This window comes from Vipera berus, assembly GCF_964194415.1.
Source record: "Vipera berus genome assembly, chromosome: 1".
Taxonomy (NCBI): Eukaryota; Metazoa; Chordata; class Lepidosauria; order Squamata; family Viperidae; genus Vipera; species Vipera berus.
Window position 1 is genome coordinate 161,740,199 of NC_138202.1, and position 22,561 is coordinate 161,762,759.

Here is a 22,561-nt window from a genome sequence, read left to right on the forward strand (position 1 = left end):
TCGTTTGTGGAGTTCCTCAGGGATCGGTCCTCTTGCCCCTCCTGTTCAACATCTACATGAAGCCTCTGGGTGAGATCATTCGTGGTTTTGGGGTTGGGCATCATCAATATGCTGATGATACCCAGCTTTTTATTTCAACCCCAAACCACCCCAGTGATGCCCTCGACGTGATGTCCCATTGCCTGGAGGCGGTCCGGGTCTGGATGGGGAGGAACAGGCTTCAGCTCAACCCTGACAAGACTGAGTGGCTGTGCGTGCCGGCATCTCGGGAATTTCAGACTATTCCATCTCTTACTATGGGGGGTGAGTTATTACCCCCCGTAGATAGGGCTCGCAACTTGGGGGTCCTCCTAGATTCACAGCTCTCCTTAGAAGATCATATAGGAGCTGTGACTAGGGGGCCTTCGCCCAGGTTCGCCTGGTGCGCCAGTTGCGGTCCTATCTGGACCGGGATGCCTTGAGTACAGTCACTCATGCCCTCGTGACCTCTCGTTTGGACTACTGCGATGCTCTCTACATGGGGCTGCCCTTGAGGACCAGTCGGAGGCTTCAACTGGTGCAGAATGCAGCCGCGCGAGTGGTGTTGGGGGTTTCCTGATACTCCCATGTAACACCTCTGCTTCGCAAGCTGCATTGGCTACCAGTTGCCCTCCGGGTGAGATTCAAGGTGCTGGTAATGACCTATAAAGCCTTACATGGCATGGGTCCGGACTACCTACGGCAGCACCTGCTGCCGGCGTCAACTTCCCTCCGTCCAGTGCACTCCCACAGAGAGGGCCTCCTCAGGGTGCCTCCGATCAGAGAATGTCGGTTGGTGGCCCCCAGGGGGAGGGCATTCTCTGTGGGCGCGCCAGACCTGTGGAACTCCGGTTGAGCTCCGGATGGCCCCCGACCTTCACTTCTTCCGACGCGATCTAAAAACCTATTTATTTGAACAATCCGACCTGGTCTGATGGGGTTTGGGTTTGGGTTTTAGCATAGTTTTTAATTATTGTATTATATTGTGCATAATTATTTAATCTTTTTTAACTTTTGTATTTAGTATTTTGATATTTATTGCCCTGTACACCGCCCTGAGTCCTTCAGGAGAAGGGCGGTATAAAAATTTAATAAATATAAATATATAAATATATATGTTTATTTTTTTCTGAGTTGGTGGACACACTCCCCCCCTCCCCCCCAAAAAAGGCCATTTGGCTATAGCTGTTTACCATTTGTCTTTTGCAGGAATGCCCATAAAACATATGAAGGGCCAAAATACATTCCTGAAAATCAACATGATTGGAGCCAATTACTTTGCTTTGCAGCATGCCAATTTTTCATTTCAGATTAGTTATGAATTAGACACATCTTTAAAAATATAAAATCAGGTAAGGGTAGCCTGGTGGGATCCCCAGGGTGGCAGCCACTGCTCAGTGCCATGGGTACCACTTAGCCTTCCTTGAGCAGTTATATCTACCATGGTTTGAAAGAAGACCCCAATGAATAGCAAATCCTTATTTGTTACCAACGATCCAAATATTGCAAATGCTATTTTTTTTCTCCATTGCAAATAATGGTCAAATAAGTTAGTACATACAGTATAAGGAAATTATAAGGGCCAAATCAAACAGGACACAGCTTCTTTCACTGGTGATGGGAGTTGTTCCACATTCTGCTTTGCCTTCCAGGGAGAGGGGGATGGTATCCACCTTTGGCTTCTGGGCCTAAGAACTTTTGCAGGGGTTGTGTCCCTGCTCCTTCCATTTTCTAAACATGCTGCCCAGCCTTCTGGCTTTTCAGAAAAATATCAAGACCTGCCTCTGCCAATTGGCATGGGGGGGTCTACAAATGAAATGCAACCACGTGAGTAGTTGGTTTGAGGGCACTCAACCCGCAGCCCCTTTAGCTTTTTAACTTTTAAATTCTAGCCACTAATTGGTTTTAATTCTACTTTTAACTGTTTTTAATTATGTTGTTTACATTACCGTATGTTTTTTTTATTTGTAAACCACTCACTGTCATTTAGGTGAAATGGGCAGTGTAGAAATTTGATAAATAAAATGTCCCGCTGAAGCCCTAGGAAAAATTAACAACTGTTCTCACAAACCAAATCTAAGTACCTCTGTTTTGTAATCCTCTGGCTAATTACAAATTATTTTTATTCCTGTGGAAAAAACCATACATATGTTTTTTTTTATTTCATACCTATTTCATATATTTTATTCCATATCTACTACATATCTATTGTTGGGGGCAATTAAGCTGACTTTGTAATAATGCCGCTTGGGGTGTGTGAAAGCCCTAATAAGCAGGCATATACATAGAATGAAGGCTACTGCTAAGCTTGTAAGCCGCCCTGAGTCTTCGGAGAAGGGCGGGATATAAATGGAATTAAAATAAAAAAATAAATAATTTGACAGGGACTGAGTTCGCACGTGTACCTAAAGGCTGCCTGCCACCTAGGCTCTACCTGCACACCCACCACCATTCATATAAAATGCTGGTGCCTGAATGGAGCCGAAGGTTGGGGCAATCAGCACTGCGGGCATTTTTATTTCGGGATATTACAGTGGCCCGGTACTTACTCCCCCCTTTTAGCCCTTCGTCCAAAACGCCAGGGGGAAAAAAGGCAAAACCAAATCCACGCATTTTGGGGACTAACCAGCCCTTCAGACCCGCTTCGGCGGATTGGAGTGCTCTTCTCCCAGCCACCAAGCGCCGGCGAATCTAACACAGCCGGGTGCGAGTAACGGGGGAACCGGGACCGCAGCCCCTTTCAGGCCGAGACCGGCAGCGGCTCTTTGCAGCGAGCAGGCGGGAAGCCTGGCTTCCTCTTAGCTTTTTTTTTTTTTTGCAAGCAGGCGCGCTCTTCAATCTCCGTCTCTCCTCGGCGGGGCGGGGCAGGCCCCGGATGCACTTTTCCCCGCAGGCTGGTCGGCGCAGCCGCCGTGCTCTCGCTCGGCGTCGTTCACCTTCGGCCGCTTGCGACGGGGCCTGGGGGACAGGAGGGAAAGGGAGCCTTCCGTCGTCGGAAGCATGTCACTGGTGGCAGAAGCCTTCGTGACTCAGATAGCAGGTGAGCGGGAAGCGACGACGGGAACGGGACGGATGCAGGCCAACCTCCCTCCCCCCTCCCCTCCCCACGGGGCTTTGCAGCCGCAGAGTTGGACCTGGTGCTGCGCCTCGCGTCCTCCGGAGGAGGAGAAGCGCCCGACCTTTGGAGAGTTGCCTGGAGTGGGCGGCGGCGAAGCTGGGCTTGCCCAGGGAAACTGGAATTCCCTTCTGAGCCCGGAAAGGTCTTAAGCGCGGCCAGGCCGTCCTGTTCCTTTTTTGTGCATTTTTGGACCCCGCATCCCGGATGGAGGCCTGTCAGTATAATTAGCGGAAGAGCCGCCTCGTCTGCTTCTTTACGCTGCTAGCCCAGAAGTGTTGGGGCTCAGTTCCTAGCTCTCTTAGTCAGCCTGGTTGTAGAGGTGAAGATGCTGGCCTAGAGACCGGGAGACTGAATTGTAGGCCTCCCTTACGCGGAAAAGCTGGCTTGGGTGACTTTGGGCCGGTCACTCTCTATTCTTCTCAGCCCAACCCACTTTACAGGGTTGTTGTTGGGAAAATGGGAGGAAGGGAGCATTATGTATGTTCACCGTCTTATTTTAAAAAGGTGGCATAAAATAATAATATAGTAAAAATGACCTGCAGCTTGGAAAGCCCCCAACTTTCTCGGGAAGTTGTGCCATAGTCCCTTGGCTGCTTGCTGTGGTTCTAGTCCATTTCTTACTAAATGGTCCCAACCTAACCTAACCCTGCCGCACAAATAAAGGCAAGCATTAATGGCTTGTCCTGTTTTTGCTGCCATGCATTTTGTAGTTGCTGGGCCTGACTCATAATGGTAGTGTTGGTACTGTTAACATGCAACCTTCATTGTTATTTTTGAGTAACCCACTTCAGTTTTGTGTGTATTTCAGACTTGTGAGAATTATTTATTTTATTTATTTTATTTTAATCCCATTTATATCCCGCCCTTCTCCGAAGACTCAGGGCGGCTTACAATTTAAGCACAAACCAATGTGCTTAGCAATAGCCTTCATTCTATGTATATGCCTGCTTATTAGGGCTTCCCCCCCCAAGCGGCATTATTACAAAGTCAGCTTATTGCCCCCAACAATCTGGGTCCTCATTTTACCTACCTCGGAAGGATGGAAGGCTGAGTCAACCTTGAGCCTGGTGGGATGCGAACCTGCACTAATTGCAGGCAGCTGGTGTTACTTAAGGAGGCATTAGCCCACTGCTCCACCAAGGCTCAATCCCTCTATTTTTTTTATTAGATTCACCAATCCTAGCCATGTGCAAAAAGGTATGGAGGCAAACGCAAAATGACAGCCAGTGATTTTGTAAATTCTGTGAATTATTTTTTTGATATTATTTGCATATTGAGACTTGTAAACCCCTTGCTTGTCTGTTTCAAGTGAATGCCAGTAGGTCAAGATCTCTCTTCTGTGCATCTTTTAAATAGATGAGATTAAGTAGGAAGTGGGGCATTACTTAAAATGGAACATGATGGAAAGTACAGATAGTCCTTGAGTTACAACAGCAACTGGGACTGCCATTGGTAAGTGATCTTGTGAAGTGTGATGCCAGGTGATCACATTGCTAAGTGATAGCAATCAAGGCAGTTTAGGTTGCTGTTGTAACCCGAAGGTGTGCAGGGGGGGAGCACAGTCATGGAAAGGAGGGTGTGGATTGATATGAGTGCAAGGGGGGCAAGGGAAGGAGGATGTGGATCAGCGTGAGTGCAAGGAGACTAAGGGAAGAAAAATGCGGCATAATGCACAGGAAGGCAGGAGGCATACTCGCCATACCAATTTGTGACATTTCCTGCCAGCTTTCTCATTGACTTTGCTTGTGAGAAGCTGCAGGGAAGAACCCAAATGGTTATCTTGTGACTACAGGATGCTGCAATGATTGGAACTTCGAAGACCAGTCATAAGCAGGACTCATTCAGTGCTATCACATTTTCTACTGGTTGCTGAACAAGTGGTTGGTAACATAAAGCATCTAGTGACAACCGTCCTGGTTGCTGTTGTTAAATGAGGACCATCTAGGTTGTTAAGCATGGACTTCATGTGATTGTCTTTCAACTTTGTGCTGGCTTCCCTAGCAGGGAATATTGAAATCCTGTGTTCCCCTAGTTAAGTAAGAGAGAGCGTGAGGTTTTATTTTCTTTTTAAAGAGTGAATTGACCATTTCATATTTTTATGATCGGTTATTCACTTGGGACTACATGTGCACAATTGTATAGTTGGTAAATTTGTTCACTTTCTTTTCATATCTAGACATTCTTAACTTTTCAAATTTCTCATAGTGCTTTTGATCTGATTAATGATCTAAGGTGTCTTAAATATAATAACCAGTAAGCCTAGACCAGGGGGTGTCAAACTGCCGGTCCGCGGGCTGGATGCGTCATGGCAAAACTGGAAAAAAAGACACGATATGTCACGACATGTCACGCGGTGTTGTGAGTTTGACACCCCTGGCCTAGACTCATAGATACACTCTTCATGCTGTATACATAACAAAATTAAAGTGTCTTGCATATTATGGAATTTGTCTTCCTGGATTATAATACAGAAATAGGATGCACCCTTTAAGTACCAAGACAACTGTTTGATCTAGGAATGTGCTAGCAACCAAGTGTTTTTCAGATTTTTTATTGCAATTCACAAATATTTCAACTAACCCAACTGAGATGGGCAGTGTTAAAATTTAAAAAATAAACTATTTTAACTATCACCATGTTGGCAGGAAGTCATGGGAACTGACATTAAAAGCACTTAGAAGGCACTGGTTTAATTCTACCTGATCTATTATTTTGAAATTTAATGCCTTTAAAATAAAGAAGTAGTTTGCAATATTATGCCTGGGATATGGTCATCATAGCTGAAGCCCTCAGCTATGTCTCATGAGTAGCCTTGGGTTAATTAACTGCCTCTTAATATAATCTCTCTGATAACTGGATGTAGGAAGTAATGGTAAAGATTAGCTGATTCTGTATACATTGTCCTGTAGGAAGATAAGCTACATACATGAAAGATTTGGATATTTAGTAATCCTACATTTATACTGCATAGTTTATAGTATATAAGTAGTCCTTACTTAGTGAGTACAATGGGGACCGGCAGCTATTGCTAAGTGCAGCTGTTGCTAAATGAAAAATCATGTGAATGTTATGGACTTACACATCACTCCCCATTCAGTTGTTAAAGGAGTCACCACGGTCATTAAGCAAAACATCACATGACTGTGACTTCTGATTTTACTTCTGTGTTCTCCATTAACTGCTTCTTGCATGCTGATTGGGAAGCATGTAAATGGTGATTATGCAGCCATTGAATGCTGTGATGATGAATCTTAATTGTTGATCATATGGCTGCAGGATACTGTGATATGCGAGGATATGCATGTATAGCTGTTGCAGTACACTTTTTTTACACTGTTAACAATTTCAAACAATCACTTAATTCAGTTGGTAAGTAAGGACTACTTGTATATTAAGTTCATGCATTCATCAAGAAAGATGATGCATTCATCAGTTACATTTTAAAATAATGTATTTTCTATCTCTATTTTCTTTAATATCAGCTTTTCTATCTTAGATGTATAGTAGCGTGGTCATAAATGTGAAACTTTTATACCAAAAATTAAAATGAAATTTGAATGACTACTAGTAGAAGACCTTGTTCATAAAAACAACCACTCTGTAATGTAGATCCAATTAACTATAACTGCTGTGGTGAGATGGCAACCATAAAATATTGATCTTCATTGCATATGCAGTTCAGTTGCTCTAGGGCAGATATGTCAAACTCGCGATGTCACGTGACGTCGCACGACGTATTGGAACTTTTCCCCATTGCCAGCAATGGGATGGGCGCGGTTTCTCCGTGACGCTCCAGCCTGCGGGCCGGCAGTTTGACACCCCTGCTCTAGGGTGCTCTATATTTAAAAAAAGAAAAGATTTTTCTTGGCCCCAAAGTGAATTATGACTTTATTTAGGATGTCAACTCTTTAAAAATGCCTTTTCTTCTACAGAAAGGATGTAGTCTGTGCCAGGCATAATTGTTGATTTTCTAAAATGTTGCCCCTTTCACTTTATAAGTTGCATTTGTTTGAACATGCTGAGCATAGTCTGTTGCTCTAATGCACTAATGATTAAATATAAAATGATGACCAAATCATTTAACAAGTGTTAAGAGGCTTTTTGTGATGATGTTGGCTAGATAATGAAGTTATTTTGCTTGCATTTTACTCTGCAAAATCTTATTGATTTTAGTGGTGGTGGATCTACTTGATATGGCTTCACATGCGAAGAAAATATTTTTTTTCCTTTAATGCTATAAATGGTAACTGTATTTCAAACTGGTTGTCATACACGGCAATACTCAAAATCTATTTTAGGTGGATCCAGTGGAACATATTTTTCCTCAGACAAATATGACAATTTATTGAGATTTATCATATACATATCACAAATGAACTCTCAGGATAAGGAAATGAATTTCCAATACTGCTTGAAAGTTAACATCTTGGTTTTCAGATGGTATCAAGGTTTAATCTTTCTTATTGCAACAACTTAAATATCATCTGATAATGTTGGAAAAGAAAAATGGTTGCAAGAATGATACATTAGTGAGTCTGAAAGAGTTTTCCTAAGCTGAATGAAAGATTCATTCTAAGGATATTGAGTGGAAAATATTTATTTACCAAAATTGAAAGATGACCCTTCTAATCTTACATTGGAAGAAAAGGCTAGTCTGAGAAGCAGACATTCACCATTTGCTCACTGATATTTAGAAAACTTTTATGGCATAAAATAATTACCCCAAAGTTCATCTTTAGTACGGCAAGTCCAAAAATGTGCATTTTGATCTAGTAGATTGAGCCATGATTGTTCTTACTGTATAATAAATATGCAGAATGCAGCACAAACCAAAGTTTTCCAAGAGTGCTCTTTGAAAAAACAAGGAAAACAGGGTAACAAATATGTGCATATATTAAAGTATTATGCAGGTATATTGCAAAAGCACAATAGAAAGAGTTGAGATGCAGAAAACATATATAGGCTTTCTTTACTTCAAAATGTATAAGAAAGAGAGAGTAGTGGCTGTCTACTTTCTCTTTCTTACACATTCCATTTTATCCCAGATTGGAATGTGTGTTCAGTGATATATTTCTTCCGATATTTGTGAATAACCCAACTTTAGGTAGAAGTTAACAAAATTTGGGCGGGGGGTGGCACTGTATGTTAGGATTCATGTCTGGAATATACCGTATATACTTGAGTATAAGCCGACTCGAGTATAAGCCGAGACCCCCAATTTCACCCCCAAAAACTGGGAAAAGTTGTTGACTCGAGTATAAGCCGATCCGCCGTTCTGCAAGCCTCCGCCGCCGGCGGAGGCTGGATCCGCGCTCTGCAAGCCTCTGCCGCCAGCAGAGGCTCGATCCGCCATTTTGCAAGCCTGAATACACAGGAATACCCTGTGTGGCCGCGGCTCTCGGGGAAGCCCTGGCTGTCCGCTTCCTCGCTCCACGCTGCCATTCGGGGCCCGCGCGTTCCCCGGGCAAATCGCGGCGCCCAGCAGGTGAGGAAACGCCCGCTCCAGTCGCCCCCCCTTCCCTCAGGAGACGCGAAGCAAGTGACCGCCCGGAGCTTACCGAGGACTTGCGCGCGGCCGAGGCTTCGGTGCTTCCAGGATCGCGCGCACCTCTCCCAAGCCGCCGCCGTCCGGAGACCTGCCGAAGTTTGGGGAGGTTTGGGGAGGTGCGCGCGCACCTCCCCAAACCTCCCCAAACGTCGGCAGGTCTCCGTTCCTCCGCGCAGACCTGCCGACGTTTGGGGAGGTTTGGGCGCCTCCCCAAACCTCCCCAAACGTCGGCAGGTCTCCGTTCCTCCTGCCGACGTTTGGGGAGGTTTGGGCACCTCCCCAAACCTCCCCAGGTCTCCGTTCCTCCTGCCGACGTTTGGGGAGGTTTGGGCGCCTCCCCAAACCTCCCCAGGTCTCCGTTCCTCCGCACAGACCTGCCGACGTTTGGGGAGGTTTGGGCGCCTCCCCAAACCTCCCCAGGTCTCCGTTCCTCCTGCCGACGTTTGGGGAGGTTTGGGCACCTCCCCAAACCTCCCCAGGTCTCCGTTCCTCCGCGCAGACCTGCCGACGTTTGGGGAGGTTTGGGCGCCACCCCAAACCTCCCCAAACGTCGGCAGGTCTCCGTTCCTCCTGCCGACGTTTGGGGAGGTTTGGGCACCTCCCCAAACCTCCCCAGGTCTCCGTTCCTCCGCGCAGACCTGCCGACGTTTGGGGAGGTTTGGGCGCCTCCCCAAACCTCCCCAGATCTCCGTTCCTCCTGCCGACGTTTGGGGAGGTTTGGGCACCTCCCCAAACCTCCCCAGGTCTCCGTTCCTCCGCGCAGACCTGCCGACCTCCCCAAACGTCGGCAGGAGGAACGGAGACCTGGGGAGGTTTGGGGAGGCGCCCAAACCTCCCCAAACGTCGGCAGGTCTGCGCGGAGGAACGGAGACCTAAGGAGGTTTGGGGAGGTGCCCAAACCTCCCCAAACGTCGGCAGGAGGAACGGAGACCTGCCGACGTTTGGGGAGGTTTGGGGAGGCGCCCAAACCTCCCCAAACGTCGGCAGGTCTGCGCGGAGGAACGGAGACCTGGGGAGGTTTGGGGAGGTGCCCAAACCTCCCCAAACGTCGGCAGGAGGAACGGAGACCTGGGGAGGTTTGGGGAGGCGCCCAAACCTCCCCAAACGTCGGCAGGTCTGCGCGGAGGAACGGAGACCTGGGGAGGTTTGGGGAGGCGCCCAAACCTCCCCAAACGTCGGCAGGAGGAACGGAGACCTGGGGAGGTTTGGGGAGGCGCCCAAACCTCCCCAAACGTCGGCAGGTCTGTGCGGAGGAACGGAGACCTGGGGAGGTTTGGGGAGGCGCCCAAACCTCCCCAAACGTCGGCAGGAGGAACGGAGACCTGGGGAGGTTTGGGGAGGCGCCCAAACCTCCCCAAACGTCGGCAGGTCTGCGCGGAGGAACGGAGACCTGGGGAGGTGCCCAAACCTCCCCAAACGTCGGCAGGAGGAACGGAGACCTGCCGACATTTGGGGAGGTTTGGGGAGGCGTCCAAACCTCCCCAAACGTCGGCAGGTCTGCGCGGAGGAACGGAGACCTAAGGAGGTTTGGGGAGGTGCCCAAACCTCCCCAAACGTCGGCAGGAGGAACGGAGACCTGCCGACGTTTGGGGAGGTTTGGGGAGGCGCCCAAACCTCCCCAAACGTCGGCAGGTCTGCGCGGAGGAACGGAGACCTGGGGAGGTTTGGGGAGGTGCCCAAACCTCCCCAAACGTCGGCAGGAGGAACGGAGACCTGGGGAGGTTTGGGGAGGCGCCCAAACCTCCCCAAACGTCGGCAGGTCTGCGCGGAGGAACGGAGACCTGGGGAGGTTTGGGGAGGCGCCCAAACCTCCCCAAACGTCGGCAGGAGGAACGGAGACCTGGGGAGGTTTGGGGAGGCGCCCAAACCTCCCCAAACGTCGGCAGGTCTGTGCGGAGGAACGGAGACCTGGGGAGGTTTGGGGAGGCGCCCAAACCTCCCCAAACGTCGGCAGGAGGAACGGAGACCTGGGGAGGTTTGGGGAGGCGCCCAAACCTCCCCAAACGTCGGCAGGTCTGCGCGGAGGAACGGAGACCTGGGGAGGTGCCCAAACCTCCCCAAACGTCGGCAGGAGGAACGGAGACCTGCCGACATTTGGGGAGGTTTGGGGAGGCGTCCAAACCTCCCCAAACGTCGGCAGGTCTGCGCGGAGGAACGGAGACCTGGGGAGGTTTGGGGAGGCGCCCAAACCTCCCCAAACGTCGGCAGGAGGAACGGAGACCTGGGGAGGTTTGGGGAGGCGCCCAAACCTCCCCAAACGTCGGCAGGTCTGCGCGGAGGAACGGAGACCTAAGGAGGTTTTGGGAGGTGCCCAAACCTCCCCAAACGTCGGCAGGAGGAACGGAGACCTGCCGACGTTTGGGGAGGCGCCCAAACCTCCCCAAACGTCGGCAGGTCTGCGCGGAGGAACGGAGACCTGGGGAGGTTTGGGGAGGTGCCCAAACCTCCCCAAACGTCGGCAGGAGGAACGGAGACCTGGGGAGGTTTGGGGAGGCGCCCAAACCTCCCCAAACGTCGGCAGGTCTGCGCGGAGGAACGGAGACCTGGGGAGGTTTGGGGAGGCGCCCAAACCTCCCCAAACGTCGGCAGGAGGAACGGAGACCTGGGGAGGTTTGGGGAGGCGCCCAAACCTCCCCAAACGTCGGCAGGTCTGCGCGGAGGAACGGAGACCTAAGGAGGTTTTGGGAGGTGCCCAAACCTCCCCAAACGTCGGCAGGAGGAACGGAGACCTGCCGACGTTTGGGGAGGCGCCCAAACCTCCCCAAACGTCGGCAGGTCTGCGCGGAGGAACGGAGACCTGGGGAGGTTTGGGGAGGTGCCCAAACCTCCCCAAACGTCGGCAGGAGGAACGGAGACCTGGGGAGGTTTGGGGAGGCGCCCAAACCTCCCCAAACGTCGGCAGGTCTGCGCGGAGGAACGGAGACCTGGGGAGGTTTGGGGAGGCGCCCAAACCTCCCCAAACGTCGGCAGGAGGAACGGAGACCTGCCGACGTTTGGGGAGGCGCCCAAACCTCCCCAAACGTCGGCAGGTCTGCGCGGAGGAACGGAGACCTGGGGAGGTGCCCAAACCTCCCCAAACGTCGGCAGGAGGAACGGAGACCTGCCGACGTTTGGGGAGGTTTGGGGAGGCGCCCAAACCTCCCCAAACGTCGGCAGGTCTGCGCGGAGGAACGGAGACCTGGGGAGGTTTGGGGAGGCGCCCAAACCTCCCCAAACGTCGGCAGGAGGAACGGAGACCTGGGGAGGTTTGGGGAGGCGCCCAAACCTCCCCAAACGTCGGCAGGTCTGCGCGGAGGAACGGAGACCTGGGGAGGTTTGGGGAGGTGCCCAAACCTCCCCAAACGTCAGCAGGAGGAACGGAGACCTGGGGAGGTTTGGGGAGGCGCCCAAACCTCCCCAAACGTCGGCAGGTCTGCGCGGAGGAACGGAGACCTGGGGAGGTTTGGGGAGGTGCCCAAACCTCCCCAAACGTCGGCAGGAGGAACGGAGACCTGCCGACGTTTGGGGAGGTTTGGGGAGGCGCCCAAACCTCCCCAAACGTCGGCAGGAGGAACGGAGACCTGCCGACGTTTGGGGAGGTTTGGGGAGGCGCCCAAACCTCCCCAAACGTCGGCAGGTCTCCGTTCCTCCGCGCCCTGCCTGCCTGCTTCTTTCCGCTGCGGAAAGAAGCAGGCAGGCAGGGCGCGGAGGAACGGAGACCTGCCGACGTTTGGGGAGGTTTGGGGAGGTGCGCGCGCACCTCCCCAAACCTCCCCAAACTTCGGCAGGTCTCGGACGGCGGTGCCTTGGGAGAGGTGCGCGCGATCCCGGAAGCACCAAAGCCTCGGCCGCGCACAAGTCCTCGGTAAGTTTTTTTGTTGACTGGAGTATAAGCCGAAGTGGAATTTTTCAGCCCAAAAAGTGGGCTGAAAAATTCGGCTTATACTCAAGTATATACGGTAAGTGTCTTGCTACTGTGTACTTCTCTTTACGTGTAGATTAGTTTTAAACTAGTTCCTTAATAATTCAGATATCAATACCAGTGCTCTAACTTTAGAGTTATATTGTCAGGCACGTCTGACCAATATATTAGTTATTTTTGGTGAGTGGAACAAAAAAAGTTCCAGTGAAATAATCTAAGAATGATTTGCCACTGCGTTTTTGTCAGATAGATAACAAGACACCTGGCTAATGCAATTGAGCAAACCCCAGCACACCTGCGATTGCTACTTCTGTTATTTTCAACTATTATGTCAAGGTCTATACTTGAAGGTCTATAGTTCCAACCTGTTTCTAGCCTTTTCCTTTACTATGTTCTTAACAGTCTATTGTTTAGCCAGATGGAGTTATTTCTTATAATAGGCAGTTTTGGGAGAAAACAAATTCATAGCACATTTTAAAGAATCCTAAACAAGAAATGTCCTATCTGTAATTAATTTACTTTTTTCCTATTTCTTCTTTTTCACATATATCTATTTTGCAGCGTCGTGATGTGAAACTCCAAAGGAGTTCCCAGTACTTCTCTATCATCTGTATGATAGAAGGGAGATCAGATTATAAAATCACACATTTTTTGGAGTATCAAAATACTGAGTCTTGTAAGAGCTTTTGGAACTTTTACGTGATTTGGGAGGCTTAGTGTTCCAGATGTAGACTGTAATCCACATCAGCCTTATAAACTACTGGGAGGGTAGCTTCCTGCCCACTTCTCTTACAGATGCACATATCTGTTTCAGTGAAGAGCAGATTTTGGCATATTCCTTGAAGTATTACCATATCAGGAAGAGAGTATTCAGCTGCGCTTAATACTGTGCTTAATAGCAATTCAATCAATGTAAGCTTCATTCAATCTCTGGAACAGTCATTTGGGGTTTTAACTAGACTTTGTAATTAGAGTTGTATCTGTGTAGTCCAAAGCAAGTAAATTTAAAATTTCTTTGCTTCAGTTTACTTCCTTCTTAGCAAGTATGCATAGGATTGCAATTTTAATTAATAAAGAAATAATAAATTAATAAAGACATATTTGGGATTCTTTTTCTTTTTTTCTTCTCGCTTCTCTCAAAATTCTTCAAAACATTAACGGGTCTCTTTTGTAAGTCCAATATAGGAAAATTATCCAAGTCACTTTTCTGGTTTGTTGTGCAATGAACTTGTTTTCCTGACCCTTTTTATGAATAGTATAAGGTCAGTTTTATGAAAGGGCCTAAGTACATTTTGAAATTGATTGTGTCTTCATATAGGTATTTATGTTGGATGAAAGTGATCAGCTAATTTATAAAGGGAAGTATTTGTGCATTCTTTATTGATCATTCCTAATGGATGAGAGATTATTTTAAATTGAAGCATCAGACTGGTTGCAGGTTTGTTGAAGTAATAAAGGTTTTATATATAGTTATTTTAAAATAAGAAAAAGCCAAACTATCAGCAGAGTCCTGTATCTGTATGCCACTAGAAGTACATTTTAAAAATTATTTATGATGTATTACTGATTAGTACATTTGTTTAGAAAATTAGATGTTTATTTTCCAAATACGTTTGAGAATTTTCTAGACTTTTTTCCATATTTTTCCCTAAAATTTTCACTGCTATTATATAAGGTTGATTAGTAAATCTAATTTTTATTTTTCAAGTATTTTTGATAATTGTCTAGAAATACTCTAGTATACTATGGAACATTTTGTAGAATTTTTACTGCTGTTATACAGGATAAGATATAAGTGCATTCATATCTAATTTTTATTTATTTTATTACACAGCACGAACCCATTGATGTTTTAAATAATTTTCAGTAGGCATATTTATAGGCTTTTTGGCAGATGCCTTGAATTGTACCGTGATAAGATTCATTACAGTGTCAAACCACATTTCATACAACTGCCGTAGTTATCCATAAAAGTAAATGGGGTTTGGCTGCACATCCTTTGAATTGAGTTGGAGCCTTCCTCAATAGAAGGCAGGGAAATGTAAGAAAGGTAGGACCAGTTTGAAATATCTTATTTACATTTCTAACAGTATGCTTACAGCATGCTAAATACTGTTACTATATAAATACTTGCTACTACATTTGGGAAATATACCATGTCACAATTTCCATGGCAGTTGTAGTGTGATTTGTAGGTTGAGGAAGGAGCTATGTACAGAATAAAGACTGCCTATCTATGTCTTAGCTTGTTTGAACTTTAGATGTGCAATTTATTATCTATATCAACAGAGGGGGGAGGAAATGATTAATTAACCCCCAAAACATATTTACTTGATTTATGCAGATCTCAGCCTATATGTTGATTTGCTTTTAAAATCAGACAACATTTTCTTAGTTGAGAAAATTGTTGTTGTTGTTGTTAGTTGCGAAGTCGTGTCTGACCCACCGCAACCCCATGGGACAACATTCCTCCAGGCCTTCCTGTCCTCTACCATCTTCTGGAGTCCATTTAGGCTCACGCCTATTGCTTCAGTGACTCCATCCAGCCACCTCATTCTCTGTCGTCCCCTTCTTCTCTTGCCCTCAATCTTTCCCAGCATTAGGCTCTTCTCCAGTGAGTCCTTCCTTCTCATTAGGTGGCCAAAGTATTTGACATAAGCTTAAGATTGAAAATCAGGCTTGTCAGATGTTATATATTTTCTATCCTGCTTTGTGGTGTAGAGACAGTTGGTCTCTGACAGAAGGCCACCTGAAGAGATTAGAAGCATTTGAAATGTGGATTTACTGGTGGCTGTTATGTATAAGCTGGGCTGACAAGATCAGAAATGCGGAGATGATAAGCCACCTGGGAAAGTCAAGGGAAATCATCACAACAATTAAAAAACAAAGAATATTTTGGACATGTGATGCGACACCCAGAAAAATACGACATACTTCATTTAATCCTCCAGGGAAAGATTGGAAGGCAAATGAGGTCCAAGCAGAAGAAGAACATCATGGCTTCAAAATCTAAGGGACTGGTTTGGACAAAACTCAGCAGCACTTTTTTGTGCGGCTGCTGATAAAAATAGGATGCCAACATGATCTCCAATGTTCGATAATGGATATCGGAGAAGAAGAAGGAGGAGGAGGAGGAGGAGGAGGAGGAGGAGGAGGAGGAGGAGGAGGAGGAGGAGGAACAAATATGATTTACCAGATTTTGGATATTTGAAGACAGTTTAGGCTAGATTCATATAACTTCCATCTTTCATGACATCAAGTTGCATATATTTTTAACAATTCAAGTCGCACTATTTATTATGCTATCTGGCGGCTGTATTCCTATCTGTCTGTTGTGTGGTTTGATGTAAGATATTTCATTGGGTTAGGATGACAAGCTAAAGTTCTTTAATGGGCAGTAGCCAAGTGAGCCAACCGCATATTTTATTAGGTTAGCTATAGGTAAATGATCTGGACTGTGAAGACATACAAGGAAACTCCTCTTAATGTTTTGGGAAGATGACTAATACTTATCTCTCACCATATTTTAGCTGCAGGAAAGAGAATGTTTTGCAGAGAATCGACATGAGGAAGAGAGCTGAATGGAAAGTATATTAAGATACTTTTGTATATTCTTAGATGGGGCACTTCTATTTATTAAATAAGCTTAGAAGTATAAAATAGTGTGATTCTTTCCAGTGATTTCTCCTGCGGGATTCAAACCCAAGGCAGATTTTGTTTTAACTTATGGGGCCATATGCTTGATTTTATCCCTGCCCTCTTTTAGTGTGCCTTAAGTACTATGGACAAACCTCACTTACAGATCAAAAGCATCTAGGAACCAAATAAAAAATTTGGCTTGATTTCATTATTGAACAAATTATACTTTTGTTGTGTGATCTGAGCTTGGAAGCTAAGCCAAATTGGACTTGATAAAGGCCTGTGGAAAAATTTACCAGAAATTCCATGGCTATGTACTAATCTAGTCAACAAAAACATTCTTGAAGAATGTAAGAAAACTGTTCGGATGTGTCCATGAAGTCACCAGGAATTGAGCTTGACTTGAAGGAGACTTAAAACATTAATCAACTTGATGGATTGGAAATATGACAGAGCTAAAGCAGCATGTAATATTAGTGCCTATTATTCTACAAATTATATCTTCACCTATTGTTCGCAAGGCAAAAGGCGTGCTGTACATTAAAAATGTGTTGATTTTTCTGCTCTCTTGTTGAGAAACTTGATCCTTCTTACCGGTAGTTCCCTCATTTTTTTGGTTTTACTAATTTGGAGTTACTGGTTTAGATCAGAAATATATCGATAATTCTTTTTCTGTGCTACTGAATTTCATGTGTGTATGACTTGTTTACATTTATATTTACATAGCAACATCATCCCCAAAACTCAGGAGAAACAACAAAGTAGTCTTTCTGGCTAGAACAATACAAAATTAATGCAGATCATTGAGATTTATCTTGGTGAATCTTCATTTTCAGACATCCAAAACTGTTCATAAAAAAACTTCTAAAATCACAACTTTTATCTTAGGAATATAGGAAACTGTATTATATTGCCTCAGATTATTGCTCATTTAGTGCTGTATTGTCTGTACCCATCTTTCCTAACCTAGGTTTCCTTTAGGAGCATGGACCAATCCTATGCTGGTCCAAAGGGACTAGCAATAACATTTCAAGTTTCTAGACTTGCATGTTGATCAGAAGGTTGGCAGTTTGGCGGGTCGAATCCCGAGTGCCGCGTAACAGAGTGAGCGCCTGTTACTTGTCCCAGCTTCTGCCAACCTAGCAGTTCGAAAGCATGTAAAAATGCAAGTAGAAAAATAGGGACCACTCCGGTGGGAAGGTAACAGCGTTCCGTGCGCCTTTGGCATCTAGGCTATTGCTAAGCTTGTAAGCCGCCCTGAGTCTTCGGAGAAGGGCGGGATATAAATGGAATTAAAATAAATAAAAAATAAAATAAATAGTCATGCCGGCCACATGACCACGGAGACGTCCTCAGACAAGCGCTGGCTCTTCGGCTTTGAAACGGAGATGAGCACCGGCCCCTAGAGTTGGAAACGACTAGCACGCATGTGCGGGGGAACCTTTACCTTTAATGTTAGTTCACTTTATATTAAACAGCATATCATAGTAACATGCCTCACATTTGCCTTGCTTTGATTCTTCTGTATATTTTTTATTGATCACCTTGTATATCAGAATACAGAATAACAGAGTTGGAAGGGACCTTAGAGGTCTTCTAGTCCAACCTCCTGCTCAGGCAGGAAGCCTATACTATTTCAGACAAAACTTCCAATATTGGAGCATTCACAACTTCCAAAAGCCACTGGTTAATTGTTCTAACTGTCAGGAAATTCCTCCTTAGTTCTAGGTTGCTTCGCTCCTTGGATTAGTTTCCATCCATTGCTTCTTTTCCACTCCAGCCTTCTGGTGCTTTGGAGAATAGCCTGACTCCCTCTTCTTTGTGGCAGCCCCTTAGATATTGGAACACTGCTGTCATGTCACCCCTAGTCTGGTCTCCACCTTTTTCTGCACCAGACATCCTGGAAGACAATTTTTCCACAGACCAGGGGGATTAGTTTTGGTTTCATTCTCTTGCTCGCCCGCCACTCACCTCCAGCTGTGTGGCCGGTTCCGGGAGTTGGGGACCTTTGGTCTACGTTGCATGAACAGATTAATGTTAATATTATAATGAAAAAAGTATTCCATTATGACAGTTGGATATATTTAGCTTTTCTGTGTACTTTAGACTTTCTAGACAAAACGTTAGTGCAGAGAGATCACACCTACAACAGAAGTACGTATTTTGAAGGCTACGGTTTTCCACTCAGAACATGTGCTAATGAAAGCTGGCCCAGCAGAATTTAATTGTGGTCCTGGAGAAAATTCTTGAGAATACTTTGAATTGCAAGAAAAATAATCCAGTACTGTGTGAAGTAAATATAGTCTGTTTGCAGGAAACACCAGTAACAAAGCTGAAACTTAAATGTTTTGGACACACAATACAGAGGCAAGAGTCACTGGAAAAGACTGATGTTTGAAAGGATCAAATGCAATCAACAAGCAGACAGATGGTTAGGTGCTATCACTGATGATCCATGTTTGAGCTAATGAAAATTCAAAACAACAACAACAATAAAAATTTGGAAGGGACCTTGGAGGTCATCTAGTCCAACCCCCTGCTCAAGTAAGAAACCCTATACAATTTTAGGCAATTGGCTGTCCAGTCTCTTCTTAAAAACTTCCAGTGTTGGAGCATTCACAGCTTCTGGAGGCAGGTTGTTCCACTGGTGAATTGTTCTAACTGTCAGGAAGTTTCTCCTTAGTTCTAGATTGCTTCTCTCCTTGATTAGTTTCCATCCGTTGCTTCTTGTCCTGCTTTCAGGTGCTTTGGAGAATAGCTTGGCTCCCTCTTTGTGGCAGCCCCTGAGATATTGGAACACTGCTATCATGTCCCCCCTCGTCCTTCTCTTCATTAAACTAGACATACCTAATTCCAGCAGCTGTTCCTTATATGTTTTAGTCTCCAGTCCCCTAACAGACATTTATTACACATATTCATATGACTGTCCATCTTAATTAAATAACACTGAACACTGAACAAGCATAAAAACATACATATAAAAATAGTAGAAAAAGCAATAAAAGATGCCAAGTAAAAACATTTTAAAAATAAACACAATCGGCACAAGGTGAAAAATCAAACTGGGCTCCAGTGATATTTTGATAGTGAAGTCTGGCATCCATATGACATGACACTGAATAGGTCACAAAGAACTGGAAATGACTGAACAACCACAGCAACATATTATTTATGTACCTTACAGTCCCGTCTAGCTTCTGTGCAAAAATAATTGTAGTTCACTGGAAAAGTGGCATACAATTACAAAGCTGTCAAGCATTTTTGTTACTGAAGTTCCAAGGTCATGCAGAGAATCAGCATACTTAATTTTTACTGATGGAATTGTTGGAAAAAGCACCAGCTGTGGTAAATAGGTTTAGCCAATCATTTACATTTTATCAATTACAATAATTTTATATCTCTCCTGCCTGTAACTAGTGTAAACTGAACAGTACTTTGATTTATCTTTATACACAGATTCTTTCTGTCAGGAAGTCAGTTAATATGGTCATGATAGACTGAAAGAACACTATGCCTGGCAGGGTTGGCATATTACGTTCAACCCTGTATATTCATACTTTGAATAATAAATCAGAGACAATATTCTCATCGGGGGAAATCCTGGTACCCACGCTTCCTCTTTAAATTTGCAGATAGCAACATTCTCTATCTTGATATTGTCTAGATGCTTGGGATTGGATTGCTGGAGATGATGGAAACTGTCAAAAGTTCTGCAAATCTGGAAAGGCCCAGCATAAGAAGGCTGATAAATAGTAAAAACAATGTTGTTTGCAATGATTTTTAAAGAGGACTCTGGTGTTTTCATCAAAAGTATCTTCATCATTGTCCCTTTGCAGCAACTTTCGAATCCAAACTTTATTTTGGTTATAGACCATATAATCCCAACAAGCCTTATTTTGTGGTGGAATGTAAGTTGATAAATGAATAAAACCTTTACAACTTATTTGCTTACAAAAGCATCCTAGCTTGCTGAATTTCTCTTTGTCTGTATAAATTGCAGAGCAGATCTTACGCTTTCACCTCCACATTTCTTTAGATAGTCTTTAAGTATTACTTTTTCACACCGCTTTTTCTATCGCACACCATAGACTATTCTGCAGAGAGGCAAATTACACATTACAGATGTCACAAGTGTGCAGCATAGAAAAGCTTTATCATGGTAAAATGCTCCTTACAGTTAGGGAAATTTTAGAGCAGGAGTGTGGCAGCTAAGATATATGGCAGTTTTTGAGATTTTTAACAAGCAGGCTTGTTGACTGGCTCTCGATTGCTATATTAGCTTTTTCATTCCATCTATCTCCTTATTGGTTTTTTTTTTGGCAAAGAAAAATATCCCTTTTTGAAAAGGGATACTGTTGCTTTAACGCTTGTTGGGAATTTGTTACCCTTAGCATAAGTATGAAAATTAGAATATTATTCTTTCACACTTTTTCATTGCATATTTTTGAGTCACTGTTTCAAAACGATATTCACATTAATGTAAACATATATTTTTATTTACTGTAATATGTAATAGCTTGCTTTTTTTAAAAAAAAATTAACTTAGTTGTGCCCGTCCTTGTGTCAATGACTCCATATGTATTCAACTACAACTACATTCTTAGTTTATAATGGTTGAATTGTAATCAAACATTGAGGGCACTAGGTTGGATTGGGGAAAGATTATGCAATCTAACAACTGATACATACATTATTTATTCTTTCAGTTTCTAACATTCTTGCCTCTATATAACAGCCTCTCTGTTTTTCTTTTTCCCATTGTTTGACTAGCCTCTTGTTCTGTTTGTTAATTTTAGAAAGTATTTATGCTTTATTACCCTGATTTAACTTCCTTGTATCTTTATGCTCATTCTCCAGCTCATTCTGGAGCTGTACAGTTTTTTGATTCAAATCTCTTGGTTAGCATAAAGATTGCATCTATTGTCTCATACCTCCATCCATTTTCTTTGGCAGCCCCTTATCTTTGAAGCTCTTTGCCTTCAGTTATTTGTATAATTCAGTCTATTCTATCCTAAAAAAAAATCACATCTTTATTTACCAATTCAGATTTAAACTAAGAGCCAAACTTTGCATTAAAGCTGCTTTTTTTTGCAAAACGAAATTGCACATGCCTGTAATAATTATAAGTGCAGCCATTTGATGAGAGATTTTAACCTTTTCCATTGCGTTAGTGTCCTGAGGAAAGTCTTTCTTCTGAAGCCGTTATGTACTGTGGGAAGGAAATCATCCATTGATAGCAAGTTTTGTGGTATTTGCCATTGGAAAAAATTGTCTAAATGTAAAGATTCTTTGAATTCATCCTGGAAATGAATTCATCCTGGAAATGAATTTATTATGCTTGGCAGAAATGTAAAAACTAAAAAAAATGGATTCAAATATGTGCATTAATTCTGATTATTTTAAAGATTTAATATGCAAGTGAAGGTTTTTCTTTTGGGACTGATTGACAAAAAGTTGGAAAAAAAACTCCTAGAACTTTGTTTTTATATATCATACAGCAGCGAGACTTTTATATGAACAACAATGGAAAGATTTGGAAGAGTGGATGTTGAATGTGATGGAGCTTGCTGAGATGGCAAAATTAACAGTTTTGGTTAGAGAAAACACACTGATTAATATTAGATTGAAAACCCTCTTGACTTTTGAAAGAGAAATTTAATTGTAATACATCAGTTTGATGATTAGAAAAATAAATGTTAGAAACAATGAGAATTATGTTGTAATACAGTAAGAGGTCAAATTAAATTTATGTTAATGATTGCAAAAGAAAATCAGAAACCATTTATTTATTTATTTTTCTCTCTGTACTTTTGGCTTTGTTTTTTATTTTTCTTCTTTTTCTAATCCTAAATGTTACTTTCGGTTTTTTATTTTTCTTTAAAAAATAATAGATTAGAGTAAAGCTATTAAGTAGAAGAACCTACTTATCAATCCAAATTGAGAGAAAATCTGAGGTAAAAAAAGAACAAATGCTTCCCTAATAAACTGTGTTTTTTTCACCCTTCTTATAGCTGCCGAACCTTGGCCTCAGAATGCTGTGCTTTATCAGCCATTGAAAGGTGTGTATTTTAGTTTCTCAATTAGCTGAATTTTCTTCATTAAATATGCGTCCCTATAATTAAGTGAACCCTGATGGGGGTGAAGGGCAGGAGAGGCCTTGTTGAAAAGGGAATCCTTTATGATGCTTATCTGGTCAGAGGATTGTACTAAACTTGTATTTACCAATATAAACCTGCTATTCATGGCCTATAAGGTCCTTGGTTTATTATTGACTCATTATATTGGCTGCTGTAGGCAGTGTAAAATGATGTGGTTTGCAGGCCCAGTTGGCAGATTT

The 22,561-nt window shown here is 44.1% G+C and overlaps 1 protein-coding gene across 2 annotated transcripts in view; it reads left to right on the forward strand.

Moving 5' to 3' along the window:
- Positions 1–2,909: 2,909 nt before the first annotated feature.
- Positions 2,910–22,561, forward strand: part of MTX2 (metaxin 2) — a 45,521-nt gene continuing 25,869 nt past the window's right edge. The window contains exons 1-2 of one of the 2 annotated variants that reach the window (XM_081314750.1): positions 2,910–3,058; positions 22,236–22,283. In XM_081314750.1, coding sequence (XP_081170876.1) covers positions 3,019–3,058; positions 22,236–22,283 — 88 coding nt within the window. In that variant the 5' untranslated portion in view covers positions 2,910–3,018. Of the gene's footprint in view, positions 3,059–17,549; positions 17,679–22,235; positions 22,284–22,561 lie in introns of those variants that run through there. The other variant, XM_081314752.1, reaches the window with a different exon arrangement.